This window comes from Lactuca sativa, chromosome 8, assembly GCF_002870075.4.
Source record: "Lactuca sativa cultivar Salinas chromosome 8, Lsat_Salinas_v11, whole genome shotgun sequence".
NCBI classification, from domain to species: Eukaryota; Viridiplantae; Streptophyta; class Magnoliopsida; order Asterales; family Asteraceae; genus Lactuca; species Lactuca sativa.
In genome coordinates, this window is record NC_056630.2 from 92,963,137 (window position 1) to 92,981,410 (window position 18,274).

Here is an 18,274-nt window from a genome sequence, read left to right on the forward strand (position 1 = left end):
CCAAACACGCTACCACCTAACCGCTACCCCGCTTCCAGTTAACAAATACTTTTGTCAAACACGCCTTTTATCTTTAGATTATCGGATTATTGATTGAAGGACCGTAGACTAAATCATATGTAAAATAGTATTACGAAAAACTCTATCATTTGCTTTTTTTAGGTAGGAAAAAAAATTACATTATATTTTATAAAAAACTAATATTTTTAAAATTAAAGACACTTCAAAAACTCTTTTTACAAAGTCACTAGTACAGTGATTAAAAGCATCCCTTACATTTTTATGATTTTAGGATAATTATTTTTTCTGAGTTTTCTTAATTTATAAGAATTAAAATTTTTAAAAATATTTTTTTTAAAAATTTCATGATTATGCTTACTTCGTAGAGAACTATGTTGTAAAACTTAGGATTTTTACTAGATGAAAAATTATTAATTAAAAACAAAATTGAAATAAACACATCAATTGTATGGAGAGGGGAGACTAGGAGCGTCCGATGATTCATGCGAGCGTAAGAAACGTGATATTTTCCTGATTTTGCTATATTATCCTTCATTATTTTTGTTATTCCAAATCTATCTTTTGAGAAACTTATACAATCAACTTTTAAATTTTAATAAGTAATTATATTTTTTTTACAATTAATCATAAAACATCCAATTAACAAATAAATTGCAAAGATTTGTCATAACGGTGATCATCTAATTATATATATTATATATATATATATATATATATATATATATATACTCTCTCTCTCTCTCTCTCTCTCTCTCTCTCTCTCTCTCTCTCTCTCTCTCTCCCCTCTCTCTCTCTCTCTCTCTCTCTCTCTCTCTCTCTCTCTCTCTCTCAAGATCAAGGATGCTAAGCTCAATCAGATCCACTTGGTTTGTAATTTCTTTTACTTTTCCACACTATATAAATAATAACAATAACAATAATAATATTTTTCTTGTTTTGGCCTCTAATGAAGCATCTCCATGTCAAGAGCTGTGACCAGTCCAAGCTTTCAGTTTAGCAGCTTCTCTTCTCAGACTCCAAGGTTTGTTCCTCAATATTACATAACTATTGTTTTCGATTCTAATAAAAGTGATAAAATGGATGGCTTTTATTGATCCACTTGTATATATATTATATAACAGATTTAAACGGAATTTTTTTATACATATTGGATCCAGTTGTGCTACCAAACATTTAGATTTACATAAATATGTAGTTAATACATTAAATATGAATATAAGAGTTAACACCATACTATATTGAAATAACAATATAATTTTTTTTATTATAAATAAAACAATTATAATATTTTCACCGCCGTCCGCCGGCGTTCTAAATTTGTCGTATATATTCACCATAACAGATTACAAGGCAAAGTTGCACTGATCACCGGAGCAGCAAGCGGCATAGGCAAAGAAACCGCAACCAAATTCATCAGCCATGGCGCCAAGGTAGTGATCGCCGACATCCACCACGACCTCGGCCACAACACCGCCACACAACTCGGTCCCAACGCCTCATTCATCTCCTGCAACGTCACCAACGAGTCCGACGTCGCTAATGCAGTCGATTTCACTGTTACCAAATACGGTCAACTTGACATCATGTACAACAACGCCGGAATACCATGCCGGACTCCACCTACCATACTCGACCTCGACCTAGAGACGTTTGACCAGGTCATGTCGGTCAACGTCCGCGGCGTTCTCGCCGGAATCAAGCATGCGTCACGGGTAATGATTCCCCGTGAAACCGGATCCATTCTGTGCACTGCTAGTGTGACCGGAGTATTAGGAGGATTGGCACAACATACGTACTCCATATCGAAATTTACTGTTGTCGGAATCGTGAAATCTTTGGCGTCGGAGCTTTCACAGCATGGTGTTCGGATTAACTGTATATCGCCTTTTGCGATTCCGACGACATTAGTGAGAGATGAACTGGCACGATATTTTCCGGATCTGGAAGAAGAAGAAATCACGAGTATGGTGCAGAACGCCGGGGAATTTAAGGGAAGTTACTGTGAGCCCGGAGATGTGGCGGATGCTGCTGTTTATCTTGCTTCCGATGAGGCTAAATATGTCAACGGCCACAACCTGGTGGTCGATGGTGGTTTTACATCCGTCAAAAACTTCAAATTTACTGTCCCACATAAACAACACTGATCAGTACAAACATGTCTACTATTATTATTCACTTTTTAATGAGCTAAATTTATTAGTAAGACTATACCACTTTCCATTACTAACTTTTTACTTTTTAGTCAAGGAATATTGTAATTGAGTTTATATATAGATCCTTTCCCATTTTATACATGCATGTGTAAAAATCAGAAAGATGAACTAAAGTGATTGTCTGATTGAGAGAATATAAAATTTTCTCATTAAGGGCATTAAGGGCGTGTTTGGCAAAAGTAGCTGTTATCTTGAAGCGGTTAGTGGTTAGCAGGTAGCTTGTAGCGGGAAACTGTAGCTTTTAATTGTTATATGAATGTTTGACAAAAGTAGCTAAAAACTTTTGAAATATATAAAATTACATAAAATCACAATTTATTAAAAGTAAATAAATATATAAATCTATTTTTAAGTGTAATTATGGAAATTGATTTTAAAAGCTCAAGAACGTTTTGTTAAACGCTACATGAAGTAGCTTTTAGAATCGGAGCGTTTGTTAAAACTAAAAGCTAAACGCTCGTATTGTCAAACGAAACTTTTTGTTTAAATTAAAGCGTTTTATCAAAAGCTAAAAACTAAAAACTCCCAAACGCTTCCAAAAGTTCTATGTCAAACACGCTTTAAGTAATTCACACATGGAGTCAATACATATAGAGAAAGAAATCAAAACAGTACAACTAACTTCTTAACAAAATATAAGTTAAATTACATAAAAACCCTTCTATACATAATAATGACAATTACGGGCGCGTAGTCATATGGATTGGATTGGTCTTGGCCACATACAAATATAAAGTTTTATATATAATATATAATTATATTAAGTAAAAGAAAGTAGGCTTTATCTTGATGTTTCTTTATCTTGAGCCTATACATATTATTTTTATGTTTTATATTTGGGTTTTATTATTGTGCTATTCTATCTTGAACTTACCTATGTCTCAAATGCTTTGAATCTTATTTACGAAAATGGCCCTTTGAATTTTCCTTTTTATTCATAAACCCATCAAAGTTATAAAAACAATCCATAAACTTTTCTCCCCTACGCATAAACCACACGACACTTATTTCTCTTAAATTTTTTGTGTATGGGAAGTTATATGTTTAACCCTTAAAATTCTCTCAATCTTTTGTTTCAAAAATATATAAATGATTTCGGCCTAAATGGTGTCGGAAATATAGGATTAATAAATCTTATAAATTATGTCAGGATAAACTTTTATTGTCTTAATTATATCTTTAACTTTCAATATTTTTAATTTTCAGAAGCGAAGTACGGAAATTTATATTAGTTCCATACACTTTGCCAACTAAAGACTTGGTGTTGCCGGTTTTTGAATAGTTTGCCTCACCCATTATATATATATATATATATATATATATATATATATATATATATATATATATATATATATATATATATATATATATATATATATATATATATATATATATATATATATATATATATATATATATATATATATATATATAGGGTTAGGTTAATGTAAGACGGTCTAATTTTGTGAGACCGTGAGACACATTTTTTTATTTTTTTTAGTTAATTAAAGTTCCGAAAATAATATTTAAAAAAAGAATTTTTGAATTTTTCCATTTAATTTGCATTTTAAAATTATTTTTTAGAATATGTACAGTGTAATATTCTATTAGAATATTTCACGTTATTTTTTTTATTTTTTAAAATTTTTTTAGTTAATTCAAGTTCCGAAAATAATATTTTTAAAAAGATTTTTTTGATTTTTTCATTTATTTTGCATTTTAAAATTATTTTTTTAGAATATGCCAGTGTAATATTCTATTAGAATATTTCACGTATTTTTTTTAAAAAAAAAACGAGATTTTTTTTTATTTTTTAGTTAATTCAAGTTTCGAAAATAATATTTAAAAAAAAGAATTTTTGGATTTTTCCATTTATTTTGCATTTTAAAATTATTTTTAGATTTGGTCTCACGGTCTCACAAAATTAGAATGGTCTCAAATGAACCTGAACACACACACACACACACACACACACATATATATATATATATATATATATATATATATATATATATATATATATATATATATATATATATATATATATATATATATATATATATATATATATATATATATATATATATATATATATTAAATCTAAAGGACCTTAGGAACAGTAAATCTTTTGATTTTAGGATTTTGCCACAAATGTTTGGTGCATTTGACATTTTTTGTCCTTAAAATCAAAACTTTTATATTTTTATGTTTTGAGTAAGTTTCTATGACGTTAGGTTTTTGCCACAAATCTTTAGTGACTTTGGCACTTTTAGTCCTTACAGTCAAAAGTTTTATATTTTAGTGTTTTTGCCACAAAGCTATAATGAATTTGACACTTTTCGTTCTTGTAATCAAAACTTTTACATTTTGACTAAAAAACAAAAAAAACCACTTTTAGAACTTTACCACTATATTTATCCAACTTTGGCAACTTTAAAAAGCGGCAGAGCGGCGCGTCCTTTTCTAGTATATATTAAATCTAAAGGGCCTTAGCAACAGAAATGTTTCGGCCTTTAGGTTGTTGCCATAAAACTTAAGTAAATTTGACACTTTTCGTCCCTAAAGTCAAAACTTTTACTTTTTTTTGTTTTGATTAAGTTTTAGTGCCTTTAGTTTTTTGCCACAAATATTTACTGACTTTGACACTTTTAGTCCTCATAGTTAAAAGTTTTACATTTTGATATTTTTGCCACAAATCTTTAATGAATCTGACACTTTCCATCCTTGTACTCAAAACTTTTACATTTTGACATAAAAAACACAAAAAAACCTCATTTTGAATTTTGCCACCATATTTTTCCAACTTTGGCAACTTTAATATTATTGTGACAACATTTTGAATTTTATCCACCAGTGTCCCTTCTTTGGTTGTACACTTTTGATATCTAATTTTAGGTGTTGTCAACTTTCTCCCCTTTTTGTCGTGATTTACAATTTCAGTACATATCTTTTAAAGTTTACTGATTTTTCCCATCTTACCCCGAAAGCGGCGTAGCCGCGAGTTTTCTACTAGTATTTCATTCTATTTCCATTGTGGATTAATTCATGAGATTAGTTTATTATTTTTTTGTTATATTATCTTAATTACTTAATTATTTGTTTTTATTTTTATTACAATGGATTTTTAGTCGGCTTACATCTTTCCAATTTAGGTTTATCAACATAAAAACGTGATTCATACCTTTGTATCTTTGTATTTATATTGTTGTAGATAATAGCTACACTAAGTCACTCAGAATAAGTCCTCACTGAGTTTGTTATGTTGGAAATTTAGTAAAAATATTTATATTTTTTACTAACTTTGGACATATATAAATATATACATATGTTGTATATATAACGAACTTTAAGTGGGTTTGTGTTCTCCTCCATGAGGACTTCGAAACGATATATTATATGTCCAAAATAGAGTATAAGTGAATGAGATATCGATACTCAAAGATGGGTATTTGAGAATAAGTTTAGCAAAAGAGAGGAATGTGGGAATGAGTCCCACATTGGTAGAGAGACCAAACTCAACAAGGTTTATAAGCTTCACTGCATGGAAGGCTTACAAGCTTGTGTTTATGGTTATGCTACAATTCCTACCTGCACGCAGGGGGGTGCAAATCTGTCACACCCCCGAACCAGACGGCGGAAACGTCCGGGGGCTGTCGTGACTCAATTGAATACCATAACATTGAATATATATGAAACAAAACAACATTCGTCACCATTCATCAACATAATACAACCAGTAGTGTTTACATGTCATACATTGTTTTAACATTACATTTCCAAAAATTAATATTGTTTGGTTCATTCAAAAATAACTGCAACCGTCACTGAGCATGATTTCCCTTGATTCACTGGTTTCCTGAGAATACAAGTATTTTGAAAAACGTCAACATATGAAATGTTGGTGAATTCATAAGTAGTGTTTGAAATCGAATGTTTATATTGTTTGAAAAACCACCAGAAAATCCGATATTTTCTGAAAAGAAAAGCTTTCAAAACGTTTGTGAAGATCCATAGGTATGCTTGTTTGTTTCTATACTTGCAAAAATTGTTCATTTAAGATGTATGCGTTTAAAATCTGTATGTGATAAAAACTCTAGGGAAACCCGATGTTCCCCTAGTTCTTTTGAAATCCGTTGAGTTGCGTTGAAACCATTACAAAAATAGTAGTATCGGTCCCAAGCGACGTTGGAAGGTTCTCGAGCATTGATTATTTACTACAAACCCGCATTACACAAATGCCCGGTTTATAGATATACCAACGATTCCCGAAGGCGTCGTCAGTACTAATCACGTTATCCAATCGCCCGGACTATGAGTGGTCCCACATCCGAAGAGAAAGAGGTCACGAAGACCCCGGTAACTCTATTAACCGGTTGGGGAAAAATGTGTGCGAGGGGTCCCCGACCCGCCTCGTAAAATGTGTAGACTTTTCTAGCAATACCATGGCCCTTGGGGTCCAATGATACAAGCCATTGAAAGTCACCCTACGTTGTGCCAAGTCGGTAAAACTCAACACTTCGTAGTAAAAAAAATGTCTTCGGGCCTTAAGATCAGGTCATTGGGCTAGCTAGGCCCAACAAACAAGATTTTACACTTTTGGGGCCCGAAGATGGTGCGTAGACGTCTGTGCACACTCGTATGTATATGTATTACCAATCGTTATTTGTATGTATCAAAGAGTTAGTAGTTGTAGATTTCCATTGGCTCGAGACCGAGCCAATTCGTTTAGCAACGACTTGTGGTATTGTAATGAGTTGTATTTCGTTGGTAGACGAGGTATCATTATTTGATCAAATTGTACATAGTGTATCAGCCTTGAAATATTTTTGTTTTTAGCCCCTCATTATTTGTAAAATTTTCATTTTCAACCCTTTTATTTAAGTATTTCCCGGTTTGGTCCTTAAACAATTTTTCTTGACATTTTAACACCAAAAATTATTGAAATTAATATTTTCCAGCATATTTTTCAAAGAAAGCAGTTTAAGTCCCTGAAAATGCAGTTTTTCTCGGTTTAGCCCATCTTTTCGTAATTTTGACAATTTTGGCCCAAAATGGAAAATTTTTGCAACTTTAGTCCCTTTTAAATTTAAAAAGCATTTTAAACCTTTGAAAAGGGTTTGGGACACTTATAGTCCACTGTTTTACAGAAAGTTACAGTTTTGGCCCTCCAAAACAGAAAAATTCGCATAATGGGCCTTATTGGGCCGAAATTTGCATTTTTAGCCCAATAGGCTTGAAATTTATGTTTTTAATCCACCAATTAAATAGAATTCCAGAAATAGCTTTATTGAAACTGTTTTGACACATTTCAACCATCAGAATCTGTAAAATGTCATTTTGGGCCCTTAATTTTGTATTTTTCACATTTTTGGCCCAAAATATGTGTTTTTAGCTTAAAGAAAATTGTTGCTAACCACTTGGCTATTTATCTAGTACCACTTATTATGTAGGAACATATTTGAAGCTAATATCATAAAACATGAGTTATATCTCGGTTTTGAGGGGTTTAATGGCTAGATCCAACATTAAAACACATATAAGCATACATATAAGCATGGAAATCATACAAGGCATACAAACACATATAGATCTACACTTTCACTTGTATTCCCCCCCCACAAAAACTCTTTAAAACAGAAAATAGGGGTATGAATCTCACCTTGAGTGGGTAGTTTCGGTTCTTGAAGAAAAATTGGAAGAAATGAAGTGATTTTTGGCCCTTGCACTCCTTGATGAACTTTTCGAGATTAGGGGGTTTCTAGAGTGCAAGATCACGGTTTTCACATGGATTAGGAAGAGATTTTGATAACAAAAGAATTTAAACCATAGATCTATGAATAATCTTACCTTAGATGATGATTTACTTGCAAAATCTTCTTGGAAAGTCCCTAAATTTCGAGATCTTTGGAGAGGGAAGAAGAGAGTTTCCTTGAGTGAACTAGAGAGAATTTGTGAGAGATGTTTGGTGTGTGGGTGTGTATGGCCGAGAGTGAGAGAGAGGAGAGAAGTGAGGTGATTGTGAAGTGATGCTTGCATGGGAAAAAGGAAGCATCTTGCATGGAAGTCCTTTGGTTAATAGTGAGGTGGCACACTTAAGTCAAATATCTTCCAATCCTCTTGGGCTTGGGTATTGGGCCGAGAATGGTGGGGGAAAAAAAAAGATTTTTGGGCTCTTTGCTCCTAAGCCCAATATTAGTGTTAATTAGGGTGTGTTTTAAGTCTAAGGAGTGTGGTAGGATTTTTATGTTTTTCTTGAACTAGTTTTAGGTTATTCATGTATCAAGGCTTTTAATTTATTTAATTCTAGGCCCAACATGACCTAAAGTGTTAAAATAAATAAGTGTGGGTCCAATTAGAGCCCAATTAGGGTTCTAAGCCCATGATAGTCTAATTGGAAGCTTATTGGTCCATTAGGATCCAATAAGGAAGCTCTAGTCCAAAATAGGCTTAATAAGAACTTCTAGGGTCTCCAATTGTTTGATGACTATTTATAGTACTTGTATCTTGTATTTGGTTAAAGTTTTTGATTCACATTAACTTGAATGTGTAGATTACATAGCTTAAAATTTACAGTTGTGACATCATCCCCCCGTTAGGGGGAATTTCGTCCCGAAATTCTGTTTGAAAGCTAGATTTGAGAAAACTAGAATAGGTGAGGGTACTTCTGCTTCATTTGGTCTTCGCGTTCCCACGTGAATTCTGGCCCACGCTTTGCGTTCCACCGTACCTTCACGATCGGGATGCGACTCTGCTTAGTACGCTTCACCTCCCTGTCCATGATTTCGATTGGCTCTTCGACGAACAGGAGATTCTCGTTGATTTCGATTTCGTCAAGAGGAACGACAAGGGTTTCATCTGATAGGCACTTTTTCAGGTTAGAAACATGAAACACGGGGTGCACACCGTTTAGCTCCGGGGGTAGTTGTAGTCTGTAGGCTACCGGACCTATTCGGGCGACGATTTCGAAAGGTCCAATGTACCGTGGGTTTAGCTTTCCTCGTTTTCCGAAACGTATAACTCCTTTCCAGGGTGAGACCTTCAACAATACTCGATCACCGACCTGGAACTCTAAGGGCTTTCGCCGTTTATCAGCGTAGCTCTTCTGCCGGTCGCGCGATGCCTGTAATCGAGCTCTGATCTGGACAATCTTTTCTGTGGTCTCGCGAATGATTTCCGGTCCTGTCATTGCCCTATCCGACGTATGTGTTCCTGCTAGCTGGGTGTCACCTACTTCAGCCCAACATAACGGTGATCTACATTTACGCCCGTACAGTGCTTCGAAAGGGGCCACCTTAATGCTCGAATGATAACTATTGTTATATGAAAACTCGATCAACGGTAGGTGGGTATCCCAAGACTTTCCGAAGTCTATCACACATGCACGAAGCATGTCTTCAAGCGTCTGAATGGTTCGTTCGCTTTGACCGTCCGTTTGTGGGTGATACGCGGTGCTCATGTCAAGATGAGTTCCCATTGCCTTGTGGAGCGACTGCCAAAAGCGTGACGTGAATCTACTGTCCCTATCTGAGATGATAGATTTTGGCACTCCATGAAGTCTTACAATCTCTCGTAGGTACAAACGCGTCAGCCTCTCCATCTTGTAGGACTCTTTGATGGGCAGGAAATGGGCAGATTTCGTCAGTCGGTCGATTATTACCCATATGGTGTCCAATCCGTCCGACGTCTTGGGCAGCTTGGTCACGAAATCCATAGAAATCCCCTCCCATTTCCACTCAGGGATTGCCGGTTGCTGTAGCAATCCGGAAGGTTTCTGGTATTCTACTTTCACTTTGGCACACGTAAGGCACTTACTAACATAAGTTGCGATTTCCGCCTTCATGTTAGGCCACCAATAGTGCTGCTTAATGTCCAAATACATCTTGTCCGAACCAGGATGAATGGAGTATCGTGTCTTGTGGGCTTCCTTCATAACGATCTCCCTGAATCCTCCGATTTTTGGAACCCAAATACGGTTCATGAAGTAGTATACCCCATTCTCTTTGACTTCCAGGTTCTTCTCCATTCCGCGTAATGCCTCGCTAGTTTTGTTTTCCGTTTTCATAGCCTCTGCCTGGGCTGATGCAATTTGAGTGGTCAAATGAGACTGAATGGTTATCGAGTGCGTTTTCGTACGTCGATTTGTGTATTCCTTCCGACTTAATGCATCAGCTACCACGTTGGCCTTGCCTGGATGGTACTTGATCTCGCATTCGTAGTCGTTTAACAATTCCACCCATCTTCGTTGTCTCATGTTCAGCTCCTTCTGATTCAAGATGTGCTGGAGGCTCTTGTGGTCCGTAAAGATGGTGCACTTTGTACCGTACAGGTAGTGCCTCCAAATTTTTAGGGCGAAGACCACAGCTCCCAGTTCTAGGTCATGGGTTGTGTAATTTACTTCGTGCGCCTTTAGTTGACGGGACGCATACGCTATCACTCTTCCACGTTGCATGAGAACGCAACCTAAGCCTTGATTTGACGCGTCACAGTAAACTACAAAATCTTCCGTTCCTTCAGGTAGAGATAGTACAGGAGCGCTGCAAAGAGCTTGCTTCAAGGTTCGAAACGCAATCTCTTGTTGGTCTGTCCACTTGAACGGCACACTCTTTTGCGTAAGCAAGGTAAGTGGCTTGGCGATTTTAGAGAAGTTTTGGATGAATCTCCTATAGTAGCCTGCTAGGCCTAAGAACTGACGGATTTCTGTGGGCGTAGTCGGAGTTGCCCATCCTTCCACAGCTTTGACCTTAGAGGGATCCACGTGAATTCCATCTTGGCTAACAACGTGACCTAGAAAATTCACGCTCCGTAGCCAAAACTCACACTTAGAGAGTTTGGCGTAAAGCTTTTCCGATCGCAGCGTTTCTAGGACTTGTCGAAGATGTTGGCCATGCTCCTCTTTGCTTCGAGAATAGACGAGGATGTCATCGATAAACACAATGACGAAGTTGTCCAAGAACGGTCGACAGATTCGGTTCATTAGGTCCATAAATGCGGCAGGTGCATTTGTTAGACCGAAGGGCATTACGACGAATTCGTAATGTTCATAGCGGGTTCGGAAAGCGGTTTTAGGAATATCTTCTTCTCGGACCTTGAGTTGATGGTATCCGGACCGTAGATCTATTTTAGAAAAATAGCTAGCTCCTTGGAGCTGGTCGAATAAATCATCGATTCGCGGGAGTGGGTAGCGGTTTTTGACAGTGAGTTTATTCAACTCTCTGTAATCGATGCACATTCTGAAAGATCCGTCCTTCTTTTTGACAAAGAGCACCGGAGCTCCCCATGGCGAGTAGCTAGGTCGGATAAATCCCTTGTCCAGAAGCTCACTGAGTTGGCTGGACAATTCCTGCATTTCAGCAGGAGCCAGTCGATATGGTGATTTAGCGAGGGGAGTTGCTCCTGGAACGAGGTCGATTCGGAATTCAACCTGTCTCTCTGGGGGTATTCCTGGAAGATCTTCGGGAAACACGTCCGAAAATTCACACGCTACCGGGATGTCTTGGATGTTAGTTTCTTCTTTTGTCTTGTCCACTATGTGGGCCAAGAACGCTAAGTTGTTCTTTCGCAGATGTTTTTGTGCTTTGATGCACGAGATAAGACGAAGATTCGTGCTAGGTTTGTCTCCGTAAATTACTAGGGTTTCGTGATTCGGGAGACGAAGGCGAACGGCCTTCTCGTGGCACATAATCTCAGCATGGTGGGGGCTTAACCAATCCATGCCGATAATCACATCGAAACTCCTAATTGACACTGGCATCAGATCTATTCGAAAGACGTGCTGGTTAAGGGTTAGGGTACATCCGATGTAGATTTCCCTAGTGGATTCGGTTTTCCCATTGGCCATTTCCACCGTATAGGTTTCATTTAGCTTCTGGGGTTGTTGTTTTAATAGATGTTTAAACTTCTCGCTTACGAAACTTCGCTCCGCTCCGGTATCAAATAAGATGCATGCATAAGTGTGGTTTAGGAGAAACGTACCGGTCACAACTGCGGGATCTTGGACTGCATCACTCTGACCCATAGTCAGCATTCTTCCTGTTCCTCTGTTTCCGGAGTTGTTGTTGTTGTTAGGGCAATCTCGACGGAAATGTCCCGTCCTTCCACACCCGAAACAGGTGTGGCTAGGCCCTGTGTTGTTGCCGCCGGCATTGGTGTTGTTGGCATTGCGGTGATTGTTGTTGTTATTCTGGTTGTTTCCCTGGCTCTGGTTCTGAGAAGGATAAGTCCTGCAGAACTTTGCAGTGTGTCCCCTTCGATTGCAACTGGTGCAATGGAACTCCCTACATTCTCCTTGGTGATGGAAACCGCACTTGTTGCATTTGGGATGAGTGCCGGAATAGGGTCTTGAAGTATTTGAAGCAGCTGAGGCTGGAGCATGTGATGTGACTGGTACCGACGCAGTGACAGCGTGAACTGCCACCGTTTGCTGCTTTTTAGAGGTCTCGGGACCTTGACGCCCCTTCCTCTTGTTGTTCCATCCCTTCTTACCATCGCTCTCCTTCTTCTTCTCAGTCTCTACCGGTTTCTCGCCCTTTTTGTGGTTATGATCATAGAGCCTCTTTGCCAATCTCTTCGCGCTGTCAAACGTTTCAGGGTTAGCAGCTATCACGTTCCCCTGAATGGGGGATGTCAGTCCCCAAATGAATCGTTCAATCTTCTTCCCCTCTGATGTGATCATACCCGGGCACAACAGAGATAGTTCGCTGAATCTCGATATGTAAGCATCGATGTTCCCATTCTGCACCGTGAGATTCCAAAGTTCCTGCTCCATCTTCTGTATTTCGCCCCGGGGGCAGTACTCAGCCGTCAACATCTCTTTCATCTCTGCCCAGGGAATAGAGTTGGCGACAGGGAGTGTCATAGCTTCCACATGACCATTCCACCAAGTGAGTGCTTGGTCCACGAAAGTGCAGGCCGCGAACTTCACTTTCATCTGCTCGGGGCACTCGCATATCTCGAACACCGACTCTACCTTCTCGATCCATCGCTTTAGGGCGATCACTCCTCCGGTACCGTTGAAAGTTCGGGGTTTAGCGTTCGCAAAATCCTTGTAGGTGCACGTTTTAGTGAGCCCTTGGTTCGTCCCGTTGTTCGAACTTCCGGAGCCTTGACCATTGCCTCCTCCATTGTTTCCTCGGTGAAGTTGTGCCATAGCTGCCGTGACCGCAGCAGACACGGCTGCCTGGAAAGCAGTGGAGTCAACTTCCGGCGGGGTTGGTTCGGGATTTCCGCGAGTAGCTGGGCGAGGCATCTTTCTGTCATGAAACGGAAAGATGTTGAGTGTACGTGGTTTCGGTGAGGTTATGATCCTACTAACTAGGTGTAGGGTACGAACCTAAGCATTACTATCATCAAACATACAATCATAACACCTCAACACATAACAACTGAGAATATCATAGCAAAACACACAAAAGTTTATTAATATTATCCGTGTTTAGTACAAGAAAATTTGCTCGTAGGAGCATACATAAGTAACACTAATCCGACAGCATAACGGCTCCATGAGTAGTGTAGTCACTTAAACATAGAGCCGGAGTACATAACATAGTTACTAATATCCTACTACGATAGGTCTATCCCTAACTGCGATGAGCTGCGTCAGGAGGTGGTGCCGAAGTCATATGCCGAAATGTTGCGCTAGTAGCTGCGCCATCTCTGCCATGTCTCCTATAACTTCATCCCTCTCGTGCTCTGCTCTCACTGCCCGAGCTTCCATAGCATACAGCTGTTGTCGCAGTGTGGCGATCTCAGCTTCGAGGGAACGATTCTCCCTCGGGGGGTTCACTGGTGGAGCGGGGGGATCTGGTTGGGCCTCGTCCTCGCATGGTGGAATGGGGTCCTGGCCCCCGACCTGACCCTCCTCGTCGTCATCGTCGACTTCTCCAAATTCGTAGTCAGTGTCTATATATTCGTCGGGTTCAACGTCGTGTGCTTCTCCTGGATGCTCTTCCGGCTCATCCACCAGCATCCCGTGAGCTACTAAGGCCTGATGAAACTGGATGCCCTGCTGCTCCTCCTCGGGCTCCTCCTCCTCCTCTAGCCACCCGTTGTTTCCCTGATTAGGGAAGTAGGGGTCTCCAGGGTGATGAAAACCAGCCATGCTGTCTGCGCGAGTACGTAATTATGCTACATTATTCCTAGGGTACTATGACTATTACACAGGCTAAGCAAATATTCTCTTTTTGGGTGATATAGGGTAAAATTTTTAGGTTCCCTGGCTATTCCGATCTCATCAAGACATGTGTTAGTTTTACCTTGGAGAGAATGTAGTTGATCAGGCTACATTCACTCCTTGGTATTACTAAGAACAGTCCCGAATTAACCGAGATACCAGTATTATGGTGTTTGATTCAGCGTTAGGTCCTTACTCCTAATGCAAGCAAGTGTATTTTATTTATTTGTTTTGTTCAGAGTTATGTTAGTCCTTCTTTTTGGTTTATAGTTGCATATCAATGTATGGCTCGACATGCTAGTTCACTATAAACAAAGCTCTGATACCAACCTGTCACACCCCCGAACCAGACGGCGGAAACGTCCGGGGGCTGTCGTGACTCAATTGAATACCATAACATTGAATATATATGAAACAAAACAACATTCGTCACCATTCATCAACATAATACAACCAGTAGTGTTTACATGTCATACATTGTTTTAACATTACATTTCCAAAAATTAATATTGTTTGGTTCATTCAAAAATAACTGCAACCGTCACTGAGCATGATTTCCCTTGATTCACTGGTTTCCTGAGAATACAAGTATTTTGAAAAACGTCAACATATGAAATGTTGGTGAATTCATAAGTAGTGTTTGAAATCGAATGTTTATATTGTTTGAAAAACCACCAGAAAATCCGATATTTTCTGAAAAGAAAAGCTTTCAAAACGTTTGTGAAGATCCATAGGTATGCTTGTTTGTTTCTATACTTGCAAAAATTGTTCATTTAAGATGTATGCGTTTAAAATCTGTATGTGATAAAAACTCTAGGGAAACCCGATGTTCCCCTAGTTCTTTTGAAATCCGTTGAGTTGCGTTGAAACCATTACAAAAATAGTAGTATCGGTCCCAAGCGACGTTGGAAGGTTCTCGAGCATTGATTATTTACTACAAACCCGCATTACACAAATGCCCGGTTTATAGATATACCAACGATTCCCGAAGGCGTCGTCAGTACTAATCACGTTATCCAATCGCCCGGACTATGAGTGGTCCCACATCCGAAGAGAAAGAGGTCACGAAGACCCCGGTAACTCTATTAACCGGTTGGGGAAAAATGTGTGCGAGGGGTCCCCGACCCGCCTCGTAAAATGTGTAGACTTTTCTAGCAATACCATGGCCCTTGGGGTCCAATGATACAAGCCATTGAAAGTCACCCTACGTTGTGCCAAGTCGGTAAAACTCAACACTTCGTAGTAAAAAAAATGTCTTCGGGCCTTAAGATCAGGTCATTGGGCTAGCTAGGCCCAACAAACAAGATTTTACACTTTTGGGGCCCGAAGATGGTGCGTAGACGTCTGTGCACACTCGTATGTATATGTATTACCAATCGTTATTTGTATGTATCAAAGAGTTAGTAGTTGTAGATTTCCATTGGCTCGAGACCGAGCCAATTCGTTTAGCAACGACTTGTGGTATTGTAATGAGTTGTATTTCGTTGGTAGACGAGGTATCATTATTTGATCAAATTGTACATAGTGTATCAGCCTTGAAATATTTTTGTTTTTAGCCCCTCATTATTTGTAAAATTTTCATTTTCAACCCTTTTATTTAAGTATTTCCCGGTTTGGTCCTTAAACAATTTTTCTTGACATTTTAACACCAAAAATTATTGAAATTAATATTTTCCAGCATATTTTTCAAAGAAAGCAGTTTAAGTCCCTGAAAATGCAGTTTTTCTCGGTTTAGCCCATCTTTTCGTAATTTTGACAATTTTGGCCCAAAATGGAAAATTTTTGCAACTTTAGTCCCTTTTAAATTTAAAAAGCATTTTAAACCTTTGAAAAGGGTTTGGGACACTTATAGTCCACTGTTTTACAGAAAGTTACAGTTTTGGCCCTCCAAAACAGAAAAATTCGCATAATGGGCCTTATTGGGCCGAAATTTGCATTTTTAGCCCAATAGGCTTGAAATTTATGTTTTTAATCCACCAATTAAATAGAATTCCAGAAATAGCTTTATTGAAACTGTTTTGACACATTTCAACCATCAGAATCTGTAAAATGTCATTTTGGGCCCTTAATTTTGTATTTTTCACATTTTTGGCCCAAAATATGTGTTTTTAGCTTAAAGAAAATTGTTGCTAACCACTTGGCTATTTATCTAGTACCACTTATTATGTAGGAACATATTTGAAGCTAATATCATAAAACATGAGTTATATCTCGGTTTTGAGGGGTTTAATGGCTAGATCCAACATTAAAACACATATAAGCATACATATAAGCATGGAAATCATACAAGGCATACAAACACATATAGATCTACACTTTCACTTGTATTCCCCCCCCACAAAAACTCTTTAAAACAGAAAATAGGGGTATGAATCTCACCTTGAGTGGGTAGTTTCGGTTCTTGAAGAAAAATTGGAAGAAATGAAGTGATTTTTGGCCCTTGCACTCCTTGATGAACTTTTCGAGATTAGGGGGTTTCTAGAGTGCAAGATCACGGTTTTCACATGGATTAGGAAGAGATTTTGATAACAAAAGAATTTAAACCATAGATCTATGAATAATCTTACCTTAGATGATGATTTACTTGCAAAATCTTCTTGGAAAGTCCCTAAATTTCGAGATCTTTGGAGAGGGAAGAAGAGAGTTTCCTTGAGTGAACTAGAGAGAATTTGTGAGAGATGTTTGGTGTGTGGGTGTGTATGGCCGAGAGTGAGAGAGAGGAGAGAAGTGAGGTGATTGTGAAGTGATGCTTGCATGGGAAAAAGGAAGCATCTTGCATGGAAGTCCTTTGGTTAATAGTGAGGTGGCACACTTAAGTCAAATATCTTCCAATCCTCTTGGGCTTGGGTATTGGGCCGAGAATGGTGGGGGAAAAAAAAAGATTTTTGGGCTCTTTGCTCCTAAGCCCAATATTAGTGTTAATTAGGGTGTGTTTTAAGTCTAAGGAGTGTGGTAGGATTTTTATGTTTTTCTTGAACTAGTTTTAGGTTATTCATGTATCAAGGCTTTTAATTTATTTAATTCTAGGCCCAACATGACCTAAAGTGTTAAAATAAATAAGTGTGGGTCCAATTAGAGCCCAATTAGGGTTCTAAGCCCATGATAGTCTAATTGGAAGCTTATTGGTCCATTAGGATCCAATAAGGAAGCTCTAGTCCAAAATAGGCTTAATAAGAACTTCTAGGGTCTCCAATTGTTTGATGACTATTTATAGTACTTGTATCTTGTATTTGGTTAAAGTTTTTGATTCACATTAACTTGAATGTGTAGATTACATAGCTTAAAATTTACAGTTGTGACAAAATCTTGGTTCCGTAGACCAAAAACACCGAACTCGTGCATGGGCGCGACCTGCAGACACGAATGCAGCTCCGAAAACTCGACATTTAGTTTTGTTCCCTATTTTTGAATTCTGTAATGGATGCATTGATTGCGTAATTAATGACATTTATTGCCATTAAACGCTCAATCAATTAGCGATTTGTTTCCGTTTCACGATTCAACTAAACACACGAATGAAATTACTCTTCTTCTTCTTCCTTGTCTGCACTCCTGCTTCCGGCGATTCTTTCAGGCAAGTGGTGATATCCGGCAGTACACAATAATGTTTAGGTTGTTGTACCCTGGGAACAGACGACGAATCTGTTTAAGGGAATCGAGTCCAACTCAAGCCTCAACCACATCGTTTGCATCTAATTTTTCTTTACATGAACCTTTCAAGGATGAAAAATGAAGAATTTATACTAACATGTTATACATCCACCAAAATAGGATATGTTCTTGTATATATATACGTTTTCTCTAATCAATGTATATAACAAATCATTAATCAATTGTTCCACTTATATGGTATTAGAGCTTTGTTCCACTG

The 18,274-nt window shown here is 38.1% G+C and overlaps 1 protein-coding gene across 1 annotated transcript; it reads left to right on the forward strand.

The window, feature by feature from the left end:
- Positions 1–808: 808 nt before the first annotated feature.
- On the forward strand, positions 809–2,313 carry LOC111908369 (secoisolariciresinol dehydrogenase). The gene is made up of 3 exons (XM_023904191.2): positions 809–887; positions 974–1,042; positions 1,364–2,313. Exons 1-3 carry the CDS (start codon positions 862–864, stop codon positions 2,163–2,165), a joined length of 897 nt encoding a protein of 298 aa, XP_023759959.1. The 5' UTR covers positions 809–861; the 3' UTR covers positions 2,166–2,313.
- The last annotated feature ends 15,961 nt before the right edge of the window (positions 2,314–18,274 follow it).